The sequence below is a fragment of the Clarias gariepinus genome, chromosome 20 (assembly GCF_024256425.1).
Source record: "Clarias gariepinus isolate MV-2021 ecotype Netherlands chromosome 20, CGAR_prim_01v2, whole genome shotgun sequence".
Taxonomy (NCBI): Eukaryota; Metazoa; Chordata; class Actinopteri; order Siluriformes; family Clariidae; genus Clarias; species Clarias gariepinus.
Window position 1 is genome coordinate 8,423,778 of NC_071119.1, and position 26,463 is coordinate 8,450,240.

A 26,463-nucleotide genomic window follows, 5' to 3' on the forward strand; every position below is an offset into this window, starting at 1 on the left:
TACACGAAGGTTAATTGTTGTTTGTCTTTAATTGATTTTAGTTTTCACGGTGTCTATTCATTAAAGTCATCTGTTAAAAGAAAACCACTTGTGCCTGGACGTGCACTAAGGGAATTATAGTGAAATCTTGGCTACATCTGCGCGAGTGGCCAGTGCATGACGAGGTGGCAGAAGCAAAGAGCCAGCACACTTGTCGGGGCATGAACAAGCAGCGAGAACATCAGGCGGAGCTGCAACAAAGAGACATTTGAGACGTGAGGAGCGCAGTTTGAAGAGCAACGTTCAAGATAAGGCCAAAAGTAGCTTGGACACTCAGCAAGTTTAGAGCAGTCTCAAGTTAAAGGGCAAGTTTGAAGGTTGACCAAGCGAACTGTGAATGACAGTAAGATCCTCTTGTTCATTTGCTTGTAATGTTGACAGTCATCTTAGAAGTATATGTAACATTCTCGTTCATTTAAGTTAAAGGGCCATATTGTAAATTGAAGTTTGTGGCAAAAGTTATTTTGAGTTGGTTTTAAGGCTGCAAAGTATTATAATTTTATTGAAGTTAATTTAAGGTAAATTTAATTTACAATACAATTATAAGTTACATTAATACAACAAATAATTTATGATTTTGTTGATGTCAAAAAGGACATTAAGCATTGTTGACGAATTTATACAGCTTACTGACATTTAAAATGACTGAACCAAATGAGCCCCTTTTCCAACCTGAGCCTAGCACAGACTCTCAGACTGATACTGAAAAAGAGGAACTTCCTTGTCCTGAAGTATCACAAGAACCTGTATCCCAATTAAGGAGAAGCAAAAGGGTCAAAACTCTCACAGTAAAGGGAAAAGAAATGCAGGATGAAAAGATTAAAGGTCTTCGGCAAAGATTTAACTACATCTTTGAGAAATGGAGAATATGTGCCAAATCCTCTAAGCAACCATTGTCACAGTCGGAGCCATTAAGTGAGGACCTACTCAATGACATTGTTGGTGATGTTACAGGCCTTTCTGTAGATACCCAGCGAGCATATAATGAGCTACGTCAAGTAACAACCCCCGATTCAGAAACACGTCGCAAAGTAGATATATGTGTGCAGATCTCCAAGTTCATCGTATCTAAAGCAGAAGGTTACATGCAGGGAAAGATTGCAGAAGAGGAACAAGATTAGCCAGATGTAGGCTCCCTCTTTGAGTCGACTGTCTGTAAATCACGCACCTCTGACCGTTCCAGTAACTCCTCTGTAAAACATCAAGAAGCTGCGGCAGAGGCAGCTGCAAGCCAAGCTGTTCTAAAGGTGTTAGAAGAACAAGAAATCGAGCAGATTGAAATTGATAGACTCGAAGCTGAAGTAAGAAGAAAGGCAGTAGAGCAAGAAGCCTTAGTCAAAAACCTTCGCTTAGAAAGAGAAACGGAGGAACTTAAGCTGAGAACGCAAAGAGAAGAGGATGAAGCTAGGATTAAAGCTAAACAAGAGGAAGAATATGCAGCATTGCAAAGATCACTTGATGAAAGGAAAAGAAGGTTGCAGCACTTAGAAAAGGTAAAAGATCTACGTGCAGCTCAAGCAAGAATGCAAGTGTATGACCAAATGAGTGTAACAGAGGAGCACAAAGTGGGCATAACAAGGATAATTACGGAAAGCAAAGCCCTCGGACAAGTGCAAGTAAGTGTTCCCCCACAGCAAGAGCACCTTTTCCCACAAGCTGCAACCACCCCTCTGAATGATAGTACAGCAGAGCTTGTCAAGTTGCTAGCAGGAGCATTAAATGCAAGTAGAATACCCATTCCTGAACCATCAATGTTGAGTGGAGACCCATTGGGATACAATGATTGGAAGCTCTCATTTCACACACTCATCGACCAAAAGAACATTCCAGAGAATGAAAAAATATTCTATCTCCGCAGATACGTGAGTGGACAAGCTAAAAGTGCACTGGATGGATACTTCCTGCTTGGAACTGAATCTGCCTATGCTGCTGCATGGAAAGTACTCGATGAACGATACGGGAACCCGTTCTCGATTGCAAAGGCCTATAGAGATAAGCTTCAGGCTTGGCCCAAAATCTCATCAAAGGACAGCATTGCGCTCAGAGATTTTACAGATTTCTTACGAAGTTGTGAGGCAGCCATGGTTCAAATCAAGTCATTAGAGATCTTAAATGACTGTAATGAGAACAGAAACATCCTTTCCAAGTTACCAGATTGGATCACAGCATGTTGGAACCGCAAGGTTACCGAAATTGAAGAAGAGACCGACCAGTTTCCCACATTCAGTCAATTTGTCTCGTTCCTAACAAGGGAAGCAAAGATTGCTTGTAACCCTGTTACATCACTGCAGTCACTGAAACAACGTGAAGCTGACAGTTTAGAAAAATTTAAACTTCCAAGACAAAGAAACATTGGAGTTAAAACATTGGCTACAACTTCTCAAGAGAAGACAGCCTTTACATGTTTGTTCTGCAAAAAGACCAAACATACTCTTCCGAAATGCAGAAGGTTTTTGGAAAAGGCAGTAACTGACAGGGTAAAGTTTATTCAAGGAGAAAAACTATGCTTTGGATGTCTTAAGCCAGGTCATTACTCGAAAAGCTGTAGCAACAGAAACGTTTGTGAAAGGTGCAATAAAGGGCATCCTACCTGTCTACACGAAGAACGTAGCAAAGAGGAGCAAAAAACGCCACAAGATGAAACAAACTCAAGCAACGAAAGACCAAGTCAAAAGAATCAAACTCAAACTGAACAATTAATTGCCATAGCTACGACAAACAGAGTCATACGTCAAAAAAGTAACATGCAAACAGCAGCAATAATTCCTGTTTGGCTTTCATCTAAGTCGCAACCATCACAAGAAATTCTCACATACGCCTTGTTGGACACTCAAAGTGATACAACATTTGTTCTCAGTGAAGTTGCAGGAACTCTAGAAGCCATTAAAGAACCGGTCAAGCTAGAGTTGTCTACTATGACATCAAAAACCACAGTCATTCAGTCTCAAAGACTTTAAGGTCTACAAGTGCGTGGCTTCTACTCAAACCAAAGGATAAGTCTACCTTCAACGTTCACACGAGAGTTTATCCCAGCTAACCAAGACCACATTCCAACAAGTGAGACGGCAAAGGCTTGGTCACATCTGAAACATCTGCAAGCAGAAATAGCTCCTTTGCAGGAATGTGAAGTAGGTCTGTTAGTTGGATATAACTGCTCACAAGCGCTACTCCCCAGAGAAATCGTGTCAGGTAAAGATGACGAACCATACGCTCAGCGCACGGATCTCGGCTGGAGCATAGTTGGACAAAGCAATCCATGCCTGAACTATGGAGATGCCATCGGAGTCAGCCATCGCATCATCGTGAGGAAGGTTATCCCAGATCTCAGACCTTCTGATGATCTGCTGAGTGAAGTTTACTATGTAAACAGGACTAAAGTAAGAGATGTCACTCCCTCAGAGATCATTAAAGCACTTGAGTTAGATTTCTCAGAAAAGGCCAGTGATGACAATCATGTCTCTCAAGATGACTTGAAGTTTCTTACGCAACTCAGAGAAGGCATCAAGCTGAATGAAAGCAGTCACTATGAAATGCCACTACCATTCCGTGACAAAAGACCCAAATTACCGAACAACAAAGTAAGTGCATCTCATTGCTTGATGTGCCTGGAGAGAAGACTAAGGAAGGACAAAGCATACTACAATGACTACAGCAAGTTTATGGATGATATAATCTCTCGGGGTGATGCAGAAAAGATCCCTGAAGAACAGTTAAACAACAGTCCAGCATGGTATATCCCACACCATGGGGTCTATCATCCACACAAACCAGGGAAAATCCGAATAGTATTTGACTGTTCGGCCAAGTATCAAGACACATCCCTCAATGACCATCTGTTAACTGGTCCGGACTTAACAAACACATTGGTGGGCGTTCTTTGTCGCTTTCGTAAAGGGTCGGTCGCATTTACTTGCGACATTGAGCGAATGTTTCACCAATTTCATGTGAAAAGAGAAGACCAAGATTACCTCCGCTTTTTATGGTGGGAGCAAACCTGGACACAACACCATCAGTCTACCGGATGAAGGTTCACTTGTTTGGAGCGGCTTCTTCTCCTGGCTGCGCCAACTTTGGCTTGAAACACCTAGCAGCACAAGGACAAGGTCGGTTTAAGGAGAATGTCATTCGCTTCATCCAGAGAAATTTCTATGTTGATGACGGCTTAGCAAGTGTGTTGACTGAAAGTGAAGCTATCCAACTGGTGAGAGACTCAAGAGAGCTATGCGCTACAGGGAAATTAAGACTCCACAAATTCGTGTCAAACAGCGAAAGAGTAATGATAACCATTCCAGAAGAAGAACATGCAACAGTCAAAGACCTAGACATGTCTCTGAGTTTGCCACAAATTGAAAGAGCTCTGGGAGTTGAATGGTGCATTACATCAGATACGTTCAAGTTCAGAGTCCAAGTCAAAGCTAATGCGTTAACAAGAAGAGGTGTTCTTTCCACCGTTGCCTCAATCTATGATCCCCTAGGCTTCATAGCACCGCTTGTACTCTTAGGCAAGCAGATTCTCCAGCAAATGTGTCAAGATAAACTGGATTAGGATGAAGGCCTTCCAGAGCATCTGAAGCCTCGGTGGGAGTCATGGATTCAAGATCTTCCAAGATTAGCTGATGTACAAATCAAAAGATGTTTCATTCCCCCAGAGTTTGGACAAATCAGAAGCTACGAGCTTCACCATTTCGCAGACGCCAGCGTCTCAGGATATGGCGAATGTACTTACCTGCGAGTCACTAACCAACAAGATGAAGTCCACTGTTGCTTACTAATGGGCAAGTCAAGAGTAACACCTAAAAGGGTTCTGACTATTCCAAGACTTGAGCTTTCGGCAGCAGTCGTTGCTGTAAGAGTTAGTGATCTGCTACGAGCTGAATTGGAAATCCAAGACCTACAAGAGTTCTTTTGGACGGATTCCACAGTTGTTCTTGGCTACATAAATAACGATGCCAGAAGATTTCATGTGTTTGTAGCTAATCGTGTGCAAAGAATCAAGTCTAGTACAACAGCAGAACAATGGGCTTACATTGCTTCAGAAGATAATCCTGCAGATCACGCTTCCCGTGGTTCGACTGCGGAACAATTGAAGTCATCCAACTGGTTCACAGGACCGAAGTTTCTTTGGAAAAAGGGACTACCTGAAAGAAATATAGTGGTGGGAGAGATCAAGGGAGATGATCCAGAACTACGCAAAGCCTTTGTATGTAACATCAACGCGAAGGAAGAGGGAACATTGCTAGATCGTTTTGAGAAGTTCTCAGATTGGTCCAGATTGGTCAGAGCGCTGGCAGCGTTAAGAAGAAAGATCAAAGAATACAAAGGTCTGACACAAAGCACCAAAGACAGCACAAGTTTGGAAGAAAGGAAGGAAGCTGAACTAGTAATCATTAAGCTTGTTCAAGCAAAAGCTTTCTCAAATGAGATACAGACTTTGAAAACGAAGAAAGCAGTTGCGAAAACCAAAAATTGCAAGCTGTACAAATTAAATCCATTTTTGGATGACGAAGGAATACTCAGAGTCGGAGGACGTTTGAGCCATGCAGCACTCCATCCACATGTCAAACATCCAGCGATAATACCAAAAGACAGTCATGTTTCTACACTACTTATCAGACACTTCCATGCCAAAATTCAGCATCAAGGACGTGGAATGACGACCAACGAACTGCGAGCTAATGGATGGTGGATCCTCGGATGCAGCAGTGCAGTCTCGTCTCACATTTTCAAATGTGTTAAATGTCGGAAGTACAGGAGAAGTACTGAAGTACAGAAGATGGGAGATCTACCTTCTGACAGGACAGAACCAACTCCACCTTTCACTTATGTTGGAATGGATTGTTTCGGACCAATTTATGTTAAGGATGGACGTAGAGAGCTTAAGCGCTATGGACTTGTACTAACCTGTCTATGTTCGCGAGCTGTCCACATAGAAGTGGTAGATGACCTAAGTACAGACTCGTTTATGAATGCTCTGCGAGCGTTTATTGCTATCAGAGGAAATGTTCGTCCGCTGAGATGCGAAAAAGGAACCAATTTTGTTGGCGCTCAAAGAGAATTTGCAAATCTCATGAAAGACATGGATCAAGAAAGGATCAAAGCGTTCGGATGTGAATTCCTCATGAATCCCCCATCAGCCAGTCATATGGGAGGTGTTTGGGAAAGACAGATAAGAACTATAAGGAGTGTTCTTTCTGCTGTCTTAGACCAGTCGGCAAAAAGACTAGACCCTACTTCATTAAGAACGTTCTTGTACGAGGTTATGGCGATCATTAACAGCAGACCACTTTCTGCGGAACATCTGAATGATCCCACTGGACCCGAACCATTAACACCTAATCATATTCTAACCATGAAGTCTACCATTGTCCAACCTCCACCAGGGCAGTTCTTGAAGGAAGATCTGTTTCTTCAAAGAAGATGGCGAAGAGTACAGTACTTGGTTAACGAATTTTGGACCAGATGGAGAAAGGAGTACTTACTCAACTTACAACCAAGACAAAAATGGCAAGCCCTCAGAAGGGACTTAAAGATTAACGATATTGTCCTGCTTCAAGATGATCTTGCTCCACGTAACGAATAGAGGATTGCAAGAGTTACAGATGTCTACCCTGGGGCAGATAATAAAGTGAGAAAGGTTAGACTCTTAGTTGGTGTGAACATATTGGACAAGCACTGTAAACATACGACTAAAGCAGTTTCACTTGACCGACCTGTACATAAGGTTATTGTTTTACTTGAAGCAGAGTAATCTTAAGTTTGTTCACATTTATATTTAAGTGTCAGTTTAGTTTGGAAATCTCACACAAAGGTTGTGATATTTGGTGGGAGTGTAACTGCCACATTTTGATTTGAAGTTTTTATGTATTTTTGTTTTATGTGCTTTGTTTGGCTTGTAAAGTTTATTTTATTACATTTATTACATAATTTTGTACAACACCATCGGAGGGCGCTGTTATGAGGTAGATGTTATAATGATTAGAAGAAGGAGAAGAAAACACAACACATGCTGTAAGCTAATAATGAAGAGTCAAAGAAAGCTAAAACTCTAATTCCTTTTTGTTTTGCACACAGCCAACAAGGTATGTTATGTTTCTGTTTGCATTTTGTTGTGAATGCACTTTTATATCAAGATTTGTCTTTTATTTTACACGAAGGTTAATTGTTGTTTGTCTTTAATTGATTTTAGTTTTCACTGTGTCTATTCATTAAAGTCATCTGTTAAAAGAAAACCACTTGTGCCTGGACGTGCATTAAGGGAATTATATATATTATTATCTGCACTAACGTATCGGATCCCAGTGATATTCATGATCAATAAAGTCATACATCTTGTTCAACTGAATTGTGGACTTGATTATCTTGTGTAAATTATCGATGTCCAAACTCCAGTTACTGGTGCAGTGCCGGTGTTATGTGCTAAAATGCCCCCTGCCACAGATTGCACCCCCACATAATCTCTAGTGAATATTATATTAGAACATAAATTCACAGGTTTATTATTATTGCACATGATATTACTATTATAGGCACGTGACAGACCATTAATAAAAATTCTCATATACTGTTTATTTTGTGACACATTTATGTTGCAGGGGTTTGTCATGTAATACAAAAATGTTTACATAAATAAATATTGTTTATGATGAATAATTACACAGAAGATTTTTATTATAAAATAAGCAATATACATAAATATAAATGTATATGAAAAAATATATATAATTTATACGAAAACTATCTCTTATATACAAAATGTATTTTTTATATTGCGTATTTTATTTTGGTGTAATTTGTAAATCATAAACCTATAAATTAATGTTCTAATATTATATTGGATAGAGATTATGTGTGTTGCAATCTGTGGCAGGGGGGCATTTTAGAGCATAATCACCGGTCATAAAAACCTGAAACAGAACTGTTAAAGATTTTTTCCAATTAAAATGACTCATATAGTCTAAAAAACTGGGGAAGCCTAGCTCTTCCTTGACCCCCAGGAGAAAAGTTTCAGTGATAAAACTACACTCAGGGTGTCTGTCTGAAGTCCCACTGTGTAAGTGACTGGATGTGTTGCTGCTGTACTGAAAGCCGGTTTCCTCTTTTATTAATTCTACACATTCAACAAACCACAAGTGAGAAACTGACACACTGTGTGCTTCTCTAAACATCCTAGGAACCGAGAGATGGCGCTGGTGTGTGTGGCTTGCCGTCTGGTCTCTGCATTTTTATTTATTGTTTTATTGTTTACATCTTGTTTTATTAACAATGTCTCATCTTTTTTGGTGTACGATCGAGCAACACTTCTTATGATACGCTCTACTGTTGTCGGACTTTATAAGCAAGATCTGGGAGGTAAACAACATCCTTTACCCCCCTTTTTAGCAAACATACCGGTGAATCTACGCCGCTCTGTTTGCGCCCTAAATGTCGTAGGCGCCGGGGGTAACGGCATCACCAGTTACCTATTTCTGGACTCTTACCTGAGGGTTAATATACTGCACGGCGCTCACTGCAACCCATCTATCAATGGGTTCTACCTGTTGTGCCATCGCACTCATCTCATGTGCCCGGTCACCTTTTCCCGCGTCTTCGCAGAGGAGGAGTGAATCATCGGAACCTCCGTCCACTGAGACGCGTGTCGGAACCCGAGGATGACTCATCTGGGTCACGATGGCTTTGGTTAATGCTAGATCACTAGCAAACAAGACTTTCATCCTTAAATATTTTTTCACTTCAAATGGATTGGACTTTCTTTTCGTGACTGAAACCTGGCTGAGTGATGGTGAGTCGAGCCCTCTATCTGAACTTGTTCTTGTGGACTGTGAACTTCTTCAACTCGCCACAGCTGACAGGTCGCGGTGGCGGCTTGGTCTCAATATTTCGGAACAGTTTTCAGTGTCGACAGATTTCCACCGAAGTTTATACTAGTTTTGAACTTCAGTTATTTCATGTGGACTTAAAGTAACCTATACTATGTGCTGTGATTTACCTTTCACCAAAGTTCAACACAGATTTTATTCAGGAGTTTTCTGATCTTTTAGCTGTGTTTATGCTGAAGTTTAATCGCATTTTAATTACTGGAGATTTTAATATTCATGTATGCTGTCCATCTAAACCTCTGGTAAATGACTTTTTGAATCTCATTGAATCTTTTAATCTTGTTCAATGGGTGTGTAGCCGACTCATGAACATGGTCACACCCTAGATCTAATTATATGATATTCAGATATGTGATGCTTGTTTTCTGATCATAAAAATCCTGTTAAGTTCAGTATTTACATTTCCTGTCCCATTAAATCCTGCACTCCGGCATCTCTCTCATGAAAAATCAGTTCTGTTACTGCAGGACAATTTTGAACACAATATGAGAATGCTGTTGAGCTGGTAAATCCTGGTCCCGAAGTGAGTGCTGAGAATTTACTCTCTCTGTTTAGCTCCACCTGTACACACATCCTTGACTGTGTCGGTCCTCTTAAACCAAAGCGCTCCAAACTAAAATCTGAGCCCTGGTTAAATGAGAGAACCCGCTCTATTAGACAGAAATGGCAGCGAGCTGAACGTAAATGGAAAAAAAGATAAGTTACAGGTGTCCTTTGAGATTTTTAAAGAATGCCTGTCAGAATACCAGAAAACTGTCAAAACAGAGAGAACTAAATATTTTTTTGATCTGATTGAAAACAACCACCACAGACCAAGAGTTTTGTTCCAGACTTTAAACACTGTTATTAACCCCACAGACACTACCTGCCATGATATTACTGCAATTAAGTGTGAGAATTTTCTAACCATCTTTATAAATAAAATCAATGACATCAGAGCACTTATTACACCTCCTGCTCATGACCCGTCCATGCCTCCAGTGTGGTTAACTGTTCTAAACCAGTTTAACCTTGTTTCTCTCTCTCATTTGCATGATATCATTGTTCATTTAAAACCTAGACATTGTTCCAGCCTGACTCATTAAAGAGACCTTTAACACAATTGGTCCTACTGTTTTAACATTGATAAATTGTAGCCTCAAAACTGGAATTTTTCCTGATGCTTTAAAACATGCTGTTGTCCAGCCTCTACTGAAAAAGCCCAATCTTGACCCCACAGATCTAACAAATTTTAGACCGATATCAAAACTGCCATTTCTCTCGAAAGTATTAGAGAAGGTTGTGTGCTTACAGCTACAGACTTTTCTAAATAAAAATGCAATTTTTTAATTATTTCGGTCTGGATTTAAAGCACACCACAGCACAGAAACTGCACTTTTAAAAGTTTCTAACGATCTTTTATTGACAGCCAATTCAGGAGATCCTGCTATTTTAGTGCTATTATATCTTAGTGCGGCGTTTGATACCATAGATCACAACATTCATATCTCATGCCTTGAAAACTGCTGTGGCATTCGAGGATTAGCATTGAACTGGATTAAATCCTATCTGACCAACAGAACCTTTTCAGTGAGCCTAGGTGGTTTTTCTTCTTCAGAAGCTTCACTAACTTTTGGGGTACCACAGGGTTCTATCCTGGGTCCTATCCTCTTTTCTTTATTTATGCTACCTCTGGGTTTCGTCATAAACAAGTACGGAATCTCTTTTCACTGTTATGCTGACGACATCCAGATCTATTTGCCTTTAAAGAAAAAACACACTAAAAATGCCATCAAGTCCCTTATAGGTTGTTTAGATGATATTAAAGCATGGATGTCTTTAGATTTTCTCAAATTAAATGAAAATAAAATTCAGATTACGGCCTTCGGAAAAATTAATTCCTTGTGTGCTCCTGGCAGCGACTTCGCTCCATTAACAAACTACTGTAAACCATTTATAAGGAATTTAGGCGTAATATTTAATAATGATTTTAAATTTGATAAACAAATAAACTCAGTCGTTAAATCTAGTTTCTTCCAGCTGAGAATTTTAGCTAAGATTAAGCCTTTTTTATCATTCACAAATTTTAAGAAAGTAATTCACGCTTTTATTTCATCTCGACTTGATTACTATAATGCGTTATATACAGGAATCAGCCAGTCATCTCTTTCTCGTCTACAGCTTGTCCAAAGTTCTGCTGTTAGACTTTTAACCGGTACATGCAAAAGTGACCACATCACTCGGTATTAAAGTCACTTTACTGGCTCCCGGTTCGCTACAGGATTGATTTAAAAATTTTATTACTTGTTTTTAAATCACTGAACGGTTTTACACATCTGTACATCAGTGCTTTTACAACCGCATACAATATCAAGAAATCTTAGATCCACAGACCAGTTACTCCTTTCTGTCCCAAAGTCTAGATTAAAATTCAAGATTCAAGATTTAAAGAACTTTATTAATCCCAGAGGGAAATTGCTTTGTCTTGGTCATACAGTTGCATTGATTAATATATATATATATATATATATATATATATATATATATATATATATATATATATATATTAAAAAAAGGCTAGATTAAAGGGGTCATACAGGACTACATGCACTTTTTTAAGCTGTTTGGACTGAACTGTGTGTTAGGAAAATGCGTACACAACCACTCTACGATGATAAAGAGCCGCCCAGTGGTTTTCTTTTCATTTATTACAATAACATCCCCCTTCTGAAATCAGGCCAATCACAAATGCCTGTCGATGTGACGCCACACCGACAGAGGACGCTCCTACACTAGTTGATTGACACTGGTGTTTTAGCAAAGACCCGCCCCGAGTGAGAAGAAGCTGTCGGCCATTGTTTTTCGCCGCTCGAGCAAAATGGCGCCTAAGCGAGTGTTGTGTACAGTTGTTGGGTGTAATAGCGAACACAGCAGTTGTCATTCACTACCTAGGGTTAGTGACCTAGGGTACCTACCTAGGGTTAGTGACCTAGGGTACCTACCTAGGGTTAGTGACCTAGGGTACCTACCTAGGGTTAGGTATTTGAGCCACTGAGGACGCAGTGGCTGAATTTAGTTTTTGAAGCTAACGTCCCCGCCGATCTACCTAAATGCGTTCATGTTTGCGATAATAATTTTTCACCAGACTGCTTTATAAACGCGGGTCAATATAAAGCAGGTTTTACTAGGAAGCTGCTCCAAAAAATTGGATCTGTACTAACGCTTCGTGTTCCTGCTTCATCTTCACCAGACTCGGTGAGTGCGATTTATTTTACTATGACTCTTTGCAGATCGCTTTTTCTAATAATCACGATGAATGCGGAGTGTAAGTTAACTTATACTCTCATAGAACATGGTTATGGCTTCTTCTCTATGTACATCCGTCTCTATATAATCCCTAATCGCCCGTTTATAATAAACAATGCATTAAGGTGATTGTCTAGTTGCAAACTGTGTACGTAGTCGGAAAACTATATTATGCTTACCTTTGTAACGTTAGATGGTTTATAACGATGTCTGTCGAAGATTAAGAAGTCATGTAAACACATCGCGTCCGTATCTCTCTCAGTAGGCTTCTCCGGTTTTTGTTGTTGTTGCTCGCGGCAGCGCAACAGCCTGTTAATTCATGCCCATGCAGTGATGAGAAAGACAAATCGAGTCGATGCATGTCCATTCTTTTAATTTCTGCATTGTCAGGCGATATTACAAACTTCCGCGTAAGTTCCGTACTTAAATCAAACCAAAAACGACTGAAGAAAACAGGCTCGGGCTCTATAATCCAGCGTTTTCCAGTAAGGACTGCATTACCCACAAAGCACTGCGTTGTGGGCAATGCTTTGTGGGTAATGCAGTCCAAAGCATTGCCCGCACTGGACTACACTTCTGTGGCTATACCCCACGTGTGTTGTGAAGACACGCCCCACAGAACTGGGGGGAGGGGGGGCTCAGCAGAGGTCATGAGCATTTAAATTAGCATGTACTGAAACAGGTTGCTGAGAACAGAGCTAGTTTTTACCAGGTAAAATTAGTGTTTTTTTACACAATAATTTTGAATTTTTAATTAACGAATAATACAAACTTTTCATTAGGACCCTAAAGATAAAGTTCTGAAGATAGTTCATCTTAATGTGCGTAGTTTGTTACCCAAGATGGATATGATCAAGATCTGGGTTCAATCAACAGATGCAGATATTGTCCTCATTTCTGAAACTTGGTTGTCTAATTATATATCTGATGAACATGTTAGCATGGCTGGCTACAATATCTATCGCACCGATAGGCTTAAGAAAGGTGGTGGTGTTGCTGCTTATGTTAAGTCAAAATTTGATGCTAAAATAGTTCTATCAGAATCCATTTGCAAACAATTGGAATTTTTGGCTCTGAATGTGAATATTGCAAAGGGTCTTTGCATAACAGTTGCTTGTTGCTATCGACCTCCTTCTGCTTCCACAGAAGCACTGCGTTCTTTAAACTTTTTGCTGTCCAGATTAAATTATGGTGAGCTTGTTCTAGCTGGTGACTTTAATTGGGATTGGCTTAAAAATGTTTCAGATGATTTTAAATCTTTTTGTGATTCTATCAGTCTTACCCAGTTGGTCAATTTACCCACTCGGCCGAATCTCAAAAGCCCCGAAAAGTCTACCTTGATCGACTTGATTTTGACAAATGTTCCGCATAAATTTTCATCTTTGGGTGTCTTTTGTAATGACTTAAGTGACCACTGTGTTGTTGCTGCTATTAGAAATACTAAAGTGGCCAAGTCACAACATCGTATTATTTTTAAAAGAAATCTGAAACATTTTATTGAACAAGCATTTTATCATGATTTGTCAAATTATGACTGGAAAAAAATAGGATTGATCCCTGATGTAGAATTAGCGTGGGCATTCTTTAGGGATGGGTTTATGCAAATTGTGAATAAACATGCTCCATTAAGAAGATATCGGATAAAAGGTCGTGAAAACTCTTGGTTCTCTTCAGAGCTGGCAGATATTATTCATGAGCGCAACCTGGCTTGGGCCAAAGCTAGGAAAACAGGCTACCCCAGTGATTGGCTTCTGTTCAGACAACTAAGAAACAAATGTACTTCCTCTATTAAGAAAGCTAAATCAGAATATTATCTGTCTGTCACCACTGAGAACCTAAATAATCCAGCGAAGTTCTGGAAAATCATTAAGTCTTTTTCAGTGAGTAAAAGCTCCCATACTCTACCCACCTATGTTTTGAAGGATTCTGTTCCTGTTTATGATAGGAGGGAGATTATGAATTGCTTTAACAAGCACTTTATATCTTCTGGCTCTTTGTTTGACTCTCTGAACCCAGTCTCTGTAAATTCTAGCACAAATCTTTCGGTGTACACTGGTCAGCCATTTAATTTTGTTCCTTTTTCTGTGCAGGAGGTCTGTAAAGCTCTTAAATTGTTAGACCCTAGAAAATCTCCAGGGCCGGACTTATTAGATCCTTACTTCTTGAAACTGGCAGCTGACTTTGTGGCGGAGCCTCTCACAACACTTTTTAACCTTACACTGGATACGAATAAAATTCCCTCAGTATGGAAATCAGCTTATGTTGTTCCTCTATTAAAAGGAGGTGACCCAGCAGTGTTAACTAATTATAGACCAATATCAAATCTATCTGTCCTGGCCAAAGTTCTTGAAGTTCTTGTTTGTGAGCAGTTAAAGGAGTTTTTACACACCAATGCCATTTTATCTGAATATCAATCAGGCTTTAGGAAAAATCACAGTACTATCACAGCTGCAATCAGAGTGGTAAATGATATTACTATTGCACTTGATAAAAAACTACACTGTACAGCTCTTTTCATTGATTTGTCAAAAGCATTTGATACCGTTGATCATTGTATTTTAAAACTTAGACTCTCCCAGTCAGGACTCTCTGAGAGAGCAGTGGCATGGTTCTCAAACTACCTCAGTAACAGGTCTCAGTGCATAAAATCTGATGGTTTATGTTCCAACTTTGTTACAGTGCATAACGGAGTGCCACAGGGTTCTGTATTAGGTCCCCTTCTATTTATTATTTATGTAAATAATCTTAGTTTAAATGTGCCAGATGCCAACTTGCACTTCTATGCGGATGATACAGTCATTTACAGCTGTGGTTCAACTCTTGTCCAAGCCATTGACTCCTTGCAGAAAGCCTTTTCTGCTGTCCAGCACTCATTACTTCAGCTTAAACTTGTTCTCAATGCAGACAAATCAAAGCTTATGTTGTTTTCTAAATCAAGGAATTTGGCCCAAAAAATTCCATCATTAACCACTCTTGAAGGTAATAAAATACAGTTGGTTCACACCTATAAATATCTGGGAATCTTAATTGATGACTCGCTCACTTTCAAACCGCATGTGGAGAATCTTGTGAAAAATTTGAGGTTAAAATTGAGATTTTATTTTCAAAATAAGTTGTGTTTCTCTTTTAATACAAAGAAGAAGCTTGTTGCTGCAACATTCTTGCCTGTGTTGGATTATGGTGATATTCTATATATGAATGCTTCTGCTCAATGTCTTCAAATGGTTGATATTGTGTATCATGCTTCACTGAGGTTCATCACTAACCGTAAATTTCAGACTCACCACTGCGAGTTATATTCTCAGGTAGGATGGCCTGCTTTGATAAGTCGGAGGAACTCTCACTTATATAGTTTTATATATAAGGCGATACTTGGGTTGCTGCCTTCTTATATATGTTCCCTGCTTGTAATGAAACAAGCTGGTCGGTATTCTCTTCGTCCGCATGGTTACTTGTTGCTTTCTGTTCCATTTGCACGAACTGAACTTGGTAAAAGAGCTTTTGTCCATTTAGCACCCATGGCTTGGAACAAATTGCAGAAGGAATGGAAATTGACTGAATTCATTTCATTAAGTGCTTTTAAATTTAAAATACGAATCCTTGAGACTAAGTCCATAATATGCAATTGTTTCATATAGATTGATTGTCATTTTATTTAATTTTATTTTATTTTATTTGTAATATTTTATTTATTTTTGCATGCGTGTTGTCTGTGTTTGAGTAATTTCTGTAACTGTGAGAAATTTTGCTGCTGCCTATCTTGGCCAGGTCTCCCTTGAAAAAGAGGTTTTTAATCTCAATGGGATCTTCCTGGTTAAATAAAGGTTAATAAAATAAAAATAATAAAGATCATATTAACATTTAATGAAAAATATGATGTGTAGGACCTTTAAAGCTCAGAGGTGACCGAGCGTTTTCTGTTGCTGCTCCTAAATTATGGAATGGTTTACCGTTTAATATTAGAGCAGCACCTACATTAGAAACTTTTAAATCCAGACTGACAGCTCACTTCTTTTCCTTGGCTTTTACACCTGGCTGAGACATTTGACCCTTTTTTATTCCTTTTAATTTTTTATTTTACTTTTAGTTAGTTTAATTGATTTATTTATTTTTTATTAAATTGTTTATGCCTGTTTTTATTTGATTACTGTTTTATTAACTGTCACTAACTGATTTTTATAGTTATATTTAATTTTATTTGCCTTCATTTTATGCTGTTTAATTCTGGTCGTTTTATTTCTATCATTGTACTGCACTTTGGTCAACTTCAGTTGTGTTTAAATGTGCTATAAAAAAATTTGACTTGACTTGACTGTGGTAAAACTTAAACAGGAAGGCCTTAATGTGGTCTCTTACACAGTCATGTGACTACCAGACTCACACGGAGAAGTTTACAGAACATGTTATTAGTATGTAGGCATGAATTACTGAATCCTGGAGTGAAGCAGCTTCATCACACACCTGCCTGCTGATCATCAGTTTATTATAGAGAAGGAAGAGCAGACAGAGGTTAGGGGGGAGGCCACGCGCCCTTCCGAACATGTTTTTGGCGTTTCTACCGTACTCCTTCCACCCTCATCCACCCCCAAAACAGAACAATGTTAAAGTAAGGAATAAAAGACCCTATGGCATGTTATTACAGTTTTGTGCAAAATGACTTTTTAGTGATTGATTTGTTGTTAATAAATTAATTGATTAATAGCTGTGTTGTTGCTCTTTTTAATTTAACTTTTATTATTATTATTATTATTATTATTATTATTATTAATTTTAATTACAAACATGTTGATTCTAGCAGTCATGTTTAAGGTATCTGTGTGAGCTGTTTTTTGATTTTAGATCAGTAAATCAGCATCAGGCAAACAGTCTAACAGCTTTGTGGAATGATATTATATGAAACAATAATAATTATATACAACATATACTACTAAATGTGTATAACTTGTAAATAAATTATTTGATTAATGTCTTAGTTCAACATGTACGCTGTAAACTTTAATGTCTCAGTGGTAGGTGTTTCGTCCGCCATGCAAAATGCCTGGGTTCGATTCCCAACAACTGGAAGAAGTGCCGGTCCCAGGCCCAGATAAAATGGTAGGGTTCTGTCAGGAAGGCCATCCGGCGTAAAACTTGTGCCAAGCTTGTGTGCGGACCGGATTGTCTGCTGTAGCGACCCATTGCTGGGAGCAGCCGAAAGACCAACAACAATTTATTTGATTTACAACAATAAAAAAAAAAAAGTTAAGCTACTTAATAATGCAAGTAAAGAACAATTTATATGAATGAATAAGTTCAACAAATTCAAAAACTTATAGTTCTGTTTCCTTAAAACAAGTCTAACATTATTTTGTATTTATATAACTGCTGCACTTTAACATATACAGCTGGGGTATGCGTGAGTTTTTACACTTGCGTGAGTTTGAACACAAGAAGTGACTGATGATGCTGCGGCTCTGATGTCTAACTTCATTTACTGACAGCAGCACATTTAGTTCAGAGTACAGAGACTCAGCCTGTCAGTCATTTCATGTTTTAGTGGGACTTTTATACTGTATTCAGCTGTGAAAAAGTATATATATATATTTTTCATTTTACTGCATATTAATCACATAGGGCCAGGTAGGTTTGTTGATTGATTTTCCCTTAATAAATGAAATAGCATTTTATATTTATTTGGGTTGATGATCTCAATCATTTAAGTGTGAGAAATATGCAAAAAAAAGAAAGTCAGATACTTTTTCACAGCATTGTAGATTAAAGATGTTTTGGTGTTGATCTGTGCAGGATAAGATGCCGAGAGGTTCCTACAATGCGGCAGACAGTGGTGAAGGTCATGGCACTGACTCTAAGACACGACGAGAAGCTCAACACTCAGGTACAGAATGATTAAGTTTGTTGGGCAAAAGTGTTAGAAAGTCAGAGGTTCAGTAATTCAGTGTTTTATTACAGTGATGGAGATGATGGTGGAAATCTGTGAGAATTTACACACTGTTAGAGGGAACACAGAGAGGGAACAAAAACAGAACCTTTTTCACCTTGCTTTGCCTTTTTGATTCAGTGATGTCATGTTCATGTGAGATTGGTCTCTTCATGCTTCCTCTGGCACCTTCTAATCTATAGCGTTTTATTCTTAGCTCTCTTTATGACTACAGTCTCTCTCTCTCTCTCTCTCTCTCTTTCTCTCTCTCTCTCACTCACATTCACACACACTTGCATGTGTAAATCAAATTAAACTGTCCTCACATAAACAGTGTAGTATAGATCCAAGGACACTTACAAAGGAAAGTAGACGGCCTGAGATGCCGGTCGGTTATAATCTGCTCCTGCGTCTGAGCCTTCCTCTTAGTTTAGTCCTTATAATCACACTTCTCTGTTAAGGGAAAATAAAAACTTTTTCCTTTTTTATTGTACTTTTAATCAGCTTATCTGGTTACTTGGCATTTATTACATTTTTATTTTTGAAGATGAAGGTGATATATGACGTGAAAATGCTCCAATAACACTAAAGCGTGTAAAAAATATTAATCTAAAAATAACACTCTGGTGGAGCTCTTCTATTGCAGGTCTTCCAATTTGTGTTACTGACAAACAAAACAAGTGGAGAAAAGTTTTTTTTTAGTAAAAACAATTTATCAGTTGCTAACTCATGTTTACAGCCTCAGTGTTTAGTTATAAAGAGTTAAAACACAACTAAGAGCTGTAGAAGGTTGGGTTAGCCATTAGCCGCTAGCTGCTAACCTGCCCATCTTTAGCTTGTAAGAAACAGACGGACCAGAGAGCGTTTTATTAAATTATATATCAATAAACAGGTGTAATGAGGATGAGGCTACAAAGATATAAAAAATAACACTCTCTTATCCACATACAGTTAATTTATTTTTACTAGATTTATCCAGCTTCATGATGCAATACAAGATACAAATGTCTAAGAGGAGGGAAGGATTATTATTATTATTATTATTATTATTATTACTCTCTATATTATTACATATTTTAATTCACACATTACTGAGTAAACATAACTTTTAATCATTTATTTCGAGCTCTTAGGTGTTACACAAGACCCTTACACGGCCTGTGTAGTGCATGTATAGGGGGTTCCAGCTCTGAGTACACGCTAATATGAATGGAGTTAATTCGTAGAGTTTGTGTGATGTGAAAGCTGTGTCGTGTGTCAGACAGAATCTCTTTTGGACTCCGACATGGGAGATGCCTCGGGGGAGTGAACCACATTATTACATGCTGAGATTTTGTGAAGAGGCTTCTGGGTATATCATTGTGTTACCCACTAAGACTCACACAAAGCTCTGCCCATGTGCAGTTCATTCTAATGAACATTTGATTTCCATCCCAGTTCTATTAAATGGAACCTCACTAAGCAGAAAAGGACACAATGGTGCTTTAGGGCTTGTTGAAGGATTCACCAGTTGGCATTTGTAACAGGAAGGCCACCAGGTTTTCATGAATTAAAATTTACTATGAGACTGGTGTTTTACCCACCCTAGTGTGCTGCCATTTGGCTATGAAGTAAAGTGAAACCTCGTTTTTTTACGATAAAAAAAGATAGCTTGTGTGTGTGTTTAAGGAGGAGGAGGGGTTACTGTGTAAGACGAGGGATGGGTCTGATTCCTCCTGTCCTCTTACTTTAGCTTCGCGCGCACACACACACACATCTGCATTAAAAAAGCATTAAAGGACAAAGAAATTGTTTATTTGAGTGTCAGATGCTGGAGCACCGCAAGTCATTTATCGATACTTTATTGATGCTCGTTTACAGTTTTACTTTAACATTTATAGTACATTTCTTGCACAACTTAAGTGGGTCTGTGACAGAAGTGGTAAGAGTGTGTGTGTATGTGTGTGTGTGTGTGTGTGTGTGTGCAGTGTTGTGCCAAGTCCTTACTTCATTTATAAGCACCACTCTGAAACTTCTTTATTTCTGAAAAGATTCTATAAGTAGGGTTTCAGGAGCCCTGAGTTCGGCCTGTCGTACACGTGACGTGATCACAGTAACAGCAAATTCAATAATGTTTAAGCACACTGTTTTCTTTGTGGAGTACTTGTAGTACTTGCTTTGATGCACTCTGCCTCACCGAAACCTGGCTTAAACCAAATGAATATATTGGTCACGTATGAATGAGTCTACTCTGTCAGGATATTTCTATTAGCAAGAGCCCCGTCTAACTGGTCGCGGTAGTGGTGTCGCCACTATTTACAATGATGTACTCACTGTTACTCAGAAAATAAGGCCCAGGTTTAACTCATTTAAAGTGCTCATCATTAATGTTGCACCCAATAAAATACATAATAAACCCACACTATATTTTACAATGGCCACCGTGTACAGACCCCCAGGGCCATATGTCGATTTTCTTAAAGAATTTGGACATCTGCTATCAGACCTACTGGTTAACTCTGACAAAGTGTTAATAGTAGGAGACTTTAACATTAATGTAGATGATGCTAACGACGCTTTAGCACTCGCATTTATGGATTTACTAAATTCCTTTGGGGTTAAACTAAATATAAATAGAGCAACTCACCGCTTTAATCATACGCTAGATTTAATTATATCCCATGGTATAGATGTCTCTAATAAAGAGATCTCACCTCAAAGTGATGATATCACAGACCATCACTTCCTAATATATACTCTACCCATAGATCAGATTAGCTGTGTCTCCCAACGTTATCGATTTGTTAGAAATATGAATCCGACTACTAAAGACAGATTCACAAGTAATCTGCCGGATCTGTCTTAAATTCTTATTAGACCCCTAAATGCAGACGATCTAGATAAAGTGACTAGCAGCATGGGCACTATTTTTACCAGTACATTAGACACTGTTGCTCTCATCAGATTAAAAAAGTCAGAGATAAAACACTTGCACCATGGTACAACAGTTATACTTGCGCCATAAAGAGAGAAACCCGTAACCTTGAGCGAAAAGGGTAGAAAAATTAAATTAAAAGTTTTTAGAATTGCGTATAAAGACAGTATGTGCAGCTATAGACAGGCTCTAAAAACTGCTAGGATCGAGCATCTTATTTGCTCGTCTAACAAAACCTAAGATGCCCGCAGGGAGTATCCTATCACAATTTAGAAGTGAAGTCTTTATGGACTTCTTTAATGAAAAAAATCGATAGCATCAGGAAGAAAATAATGGAGGTTCAACCTCTAATAGCATCTCATGATCTAGTTCAGCCTAAAGCTTCACATTTAGATTTTCAGTGCTTTACAGGTATAGGACAAGAAGAGCTGTATAAACTTATTACCTCAGCTAAATCAACTTTAGACCCAATCCCAACCAGATTTTTAAAAGAAGTGATGCATACGGTTGAAGAGCCACTTCTAAACATTATTAATTCTTCATTATATCTAGGTCACGTCCCTAAACCTTTCAAGATGGCAGTTATTAAGCCGCTTTTTAAAAAATCTAATTTGGACGCAAATGAAATAACAAATTATAGACCGATTTCAAACCATCCGTTTATATCAAAAATATTAGAAAAAGTAGTATCAGCTCAAATATGCACATTCTTGCAAGAAAACAACATCCTTGAAGAATTTCAGTCAGGTTTCAGGCCCCATCATAGTACAGAAACTGCACTAGTTAAGATTGCAAACGACGTGTTTGTAGCTTTGGACCAAGGCTGCATCTCAATACTAGTCTTACTTGATCTTAGTGCTGCATTCGTCACTGTAGATCATAATATTCTCATGGATCGCTTACAAAATCATATAAGTATTCAGGGACAGGCATTAAAATGGTTTAGATCATACCTGTCTGATCGATACCATTTTGTAGATCTAAATGGAGAATCGTCTGGTGTAATGCCAGTGAAATATGGGGTCCCACAAGGGTCAGTTTTAGGACCTCTGCTGTTCTTAATATACATGCTTCCTTTGGGTAACATCATTAGAAGACATGTGATTAGTTTCTATTGTTATGCTGATGATACCCAATTATATATCTTAACAAAACCAGACGAAATACCTAAGTTGTCTAGATTAACTGAATGTGTCCAGGACATAAAAGATTGGATGACCAATAACTTTCTTTTACTAAATTCAGACAGAGATATTACTCATCGGTCCAAAAGCCAGCACACAACAGCTTTCACAATTCAGCCTGCGTTTAGAAGGATGTACTGTTACTACCAGCTCAACAGTAAAAGACCTGGGCAAAATATTAGACAGTAAGTTGTTCTTTGAAAATCATATTTCCAATATCACAAAAACAGCCTTTTTCCATCTTAGAAATATTGCCAAGCTTAGGAGCATCTTATCCGTATCTGATGCAGAAAAGCTAGTTCATGCATTCATGACCTCCAGACTGGACTATTGTAATGCATTACTAGGTGGTTTCCTGCATCCTCAATAAACAAGCTACAGTTAGTCCAAAATGCAGCCGCCAGGGTTCTCACTAGATCCAGAAAATATGATCACATAACCCCAATATTTTCATCCCTGCACTGGCTACCTGTTCAGTTTAGAATTAATTACAAAATAGTACTACTTACATACAAGGCTTTAAATGGTTTAGCTCCCACATACCTAACCAGTCTTCTGATATGCTACAATCCACCATGCTCCTTAAGATCACAAAACTCCAGACTTCTGGTAGTTCCCAGAATTTCAAAATCTTCAAAAGGGGGTAGGGCTTTTTCATATTTAGCTCCAAAGTTTTGAAATAGCCTTCCAGACAGTGTTCGGGGCTCAGACACAGTATCCCAGTTTAAAAGTAGACTCAAGACGCATCTCCTTAATCTGGCATACGCCTTACTCATCCCATAACTTCATACTTCAGTAGATCTATCCTGAATGGCAACTACGCTAATTCTCTCCATCTGTTCTGTACTTTTCTACCCATCCCGAGGCATCTGGAGATTGTGTTAGCTTCAGTAGACAAAGGCCAACCCTGTGAGGATCCTGAGACATCCAGAAAAGGACCAGCTCCAGCTAGATTCTGGTTTATGATGGTTGGAGCTACACATGCTGCTTCTGTGCTTCCAGTGATCCAGACCCCATCTGCCCTCTGCACCTACTGTACTGACTCATCCCTATGCTGAACTGGACTTCATTGTAATTTAAATAACTTCTGTTATATTAAATTTTTAGCTGCACAATACACATAATGTTATATAATTTCTTTCTGTTATCACCCAAATGAGGATGGGTTCCCTGATTGAGTCTGGTTCCTCTCAAGGTTTCTTCCTATTGCCATCTCAGGGAGTTTTTATTTGCCACTGTCGCCGTCACCCTTGGCTTGCTCATCAGAGACATTTCATTCATCATTCATTCATCTCATTATTATCTAGACACATTTTTCTTACACATACACACATCCAAAAATTTTCTTTTCTAACATTTTTTTTATTTTTATTTTTTTCATGTTTGTGAAGCTGCTTTGAGGCAATGACCATTGTTAAAAGCGCTATATAAATAAAATTTAATTGAAGTGCAGCATAAGTGTTATTTATTACTGTTAAAGTGACTGTATGAGCAACAGTATAAGAGTGTAAGTGTCCTTTTTTTTCTTCAATGTTCTCCATAAACCCTTTGAACACATTTAAACCACTCAGAGACACTGGGTTGTACAGGAAACATGTTCACTGATCACATGAAATAAAAGAAGTGATGTGATTGAATCATCAAAGTTATAATATCAGTTATCAAATAAAATATTTTGTCATGAGCAGCGTTTTTAGTCAGAGAATAACTTGTGCGAATAAAAGTGTTTACACATCTAAAATTTACTTACTGAATGGATTATCAGGGTTTACCCCCCACCCCCCACTCATTTAAAAACTCATTCTGATCGGCTGGATCGGGTCAGAATGTTCTGACTGAAGTGGTTAACATGATGATGTCATATTTAGATCAGGACATTATTATGATTATTAGTGGAATATTAATATCCATGTGAACACATGATAGATGTACATGTGTTCAGGGCTGCGGTCTGTCTCTGTGACCAGGATGGAGTTGTTAAACAAGGATGGAGTTTCTCCAGCTCCAGTTGTTACTACATCTCTACTGAGAAGAAGAACTGGACTGAGAGCAGACAGGACTGTAGAGAGAGAGGAGCAGACCTGGTGATCATAACCAGCAAAGAGGAACAGGTGTGTGTGTGTGTGTATACGCGAGCGCGCGTGTGTGTGTGCGTGCGTGCATGTTTAAATGTGTTAAAGCTGGATAAAACCAGAGTTATTTTGTTCTCTCACTCACAGGAGTTCATCATTAAACAGCTGGGCGTCAGTAAAACGGCTTGGATTGGTCTGAGTAAAGACGACACAAAGACAAAGTGGAAATGGCTGGACGGTACAGAGCAGAACAACAGCACTGGGTAAAATACACAAATTTAACTTTGTTCATCACATTGTCTAGTGTGAGTTTTCAGTGTTCCTGTGCACTGCAGCAGATGGATGAAGCCATGTTAATATTATCTCCTGTTATATTCTTATTGCTCAGAGTTATGAAGATGTTATTGTTATAAATCTCAGTGAACACAGGGTAAGAAGGATGAGAAAGATGTGAAACTGAAGATAATAAACACTGATTCTGATTCTCTGGCTTTCAGGTTCTGGGCTCAGGGGGAACCGAATAATCATGGTGGTAATGAAGACTGTGGAATAATCAGGACATATTCAGGTATTACAGGATGGAATGACGTAACATGTTCTGCTACATTACAGTGGATCTGTAAGAAAAATGTTTTATAAATGGTTTTAGTGGTAATTGTACATTAACCAAAGGAATTAGAAAATTCTTGCAAACAACAGAAAATGTGTGTGATGATCAGTGGAAACATTTATAGCTATCATTTGTGTAGACGTGTTTATTATGTGACCTCTCAGTTCACCTGATCCCACGTGTTAATTCACACATTTCATATTAATTTTCTCATATAATTCATATAGAGTCACAGATCCAAGGCCTCTTTTTATTTATTTATTTTTTATTTTGATACTTTAAATTCTTATTTTCTTAACCCATGATCAGTCCACTCATTTGTATTATTTTATAATAAAAGCTGTTTTACTTCTTGTGTTTGTTGTTTTGCTATAAAAGGGATAAAGTTTATTGAATTAGAGATGGGTCTTGTTTGAACACACGCTGTTCACAATTCTAAACTGAACTAATTCCTGTCATTAATTCTATCCTATAGCTTGTCTTTTTTTGTTCAGGGTGTGACTGTAATGTCAAATTACGAGTTATTCCTGGTTTAAATAAGTCAGAAATAATCAGAAAATTAACTCAAAGCTGAAACCAATAAGGCTAGAGAAAGAGAAAACTTTAAACCATGGACTGTTTAATTGTCATGATGATGATGATGATGATGATGGAAACATTTAATTGCAGCATTTACAAATAAATCTGTTTGTATTATTGTGATTAATCTTTACACACACACACACACACACACACACACACACACACAAACTGCATAAACACCAAAGTCAGTCTAATCACTTTTAATAACAACCACATACACAGTGACTCAAAGTGAAAGAGTAGACACGTACACATACACACACACACACTATGGGCAATGGTTCTCCTTGCCTCTCCTTACTTTTTATTTATAGCTGTAAAGAATCCTGTACTTTTAGATTTTTTTAAAATAAATTCTTCACCCCTCTGAATTTTTTTCCTGTCCAACATTTTGACCTGATTAGCCACAACTTTCAGAAGCTGTCACACACAGTTGAATATGTCACATTCCAGAGCTGCTCCTCTACATGCTGATAGACTACAGTGTCGTGAAGCCCATGTGGGTCACTTGTAAATTAGATCAATCAGTAGCAATAAACACGAGTATCAAGTGATGGACAGAAAATTCAAAATAAAACAGAAAATCTTGTTACAAAACAACATGATTATTATTGGCCCATAATAGATCCTGATATAAAATTTTAGTCCATGTAAGTCTTTTCATTAAGGCAGCCTTGATGGGCTTGACCGTGTTCGACTCCATCGCTTTTCCTCAATTGGAGCGTCTGATACTTGAAGAGAGGCAGGGTGACCAGTTCTGACCTTAGTCCTTCAACAATGTGTTAACAGATCTTTAGGAAAGGGCCGATAGCAGAGTTAAACTCCAAGGCTCAGTGTTAGTTACAGTAGTGTACTGGTCCATGATCATTTAATTACAGTGATGGAGAGGCCACGCCCAGCAGAGTGCACAGGGGTCACCGTGGTGGCCTGGCATGCTCGGTTCAGTTTCACAAAACTTTAGTTGATCAATTAAAAAAAAGAAAT

General features: G+C 38.4%; 1 protein-coding gene across 1 annotated transcript in view; it reads left to right on the forward strand.

Annotated features, from left to right (window-relative positions):
- Positions 1–26,463, forward strand: part of LOC128508497 (asialoglycoprotein receptor 1-like) — a 357,167-nt gene that overhangs the window by 54,253 nt on the left and 276,451 nt on the right. The window contains exon 4 of the mRNA XM_053479843.1: positions 1,651–1,655. Coding sequence (XP_053335818.1) covers positions 1,651–1,655 — 5 coding nt within the window. The remainder of the gene's footprint in view (positions 1–1,650; positions 1,656–26,463) is intronic.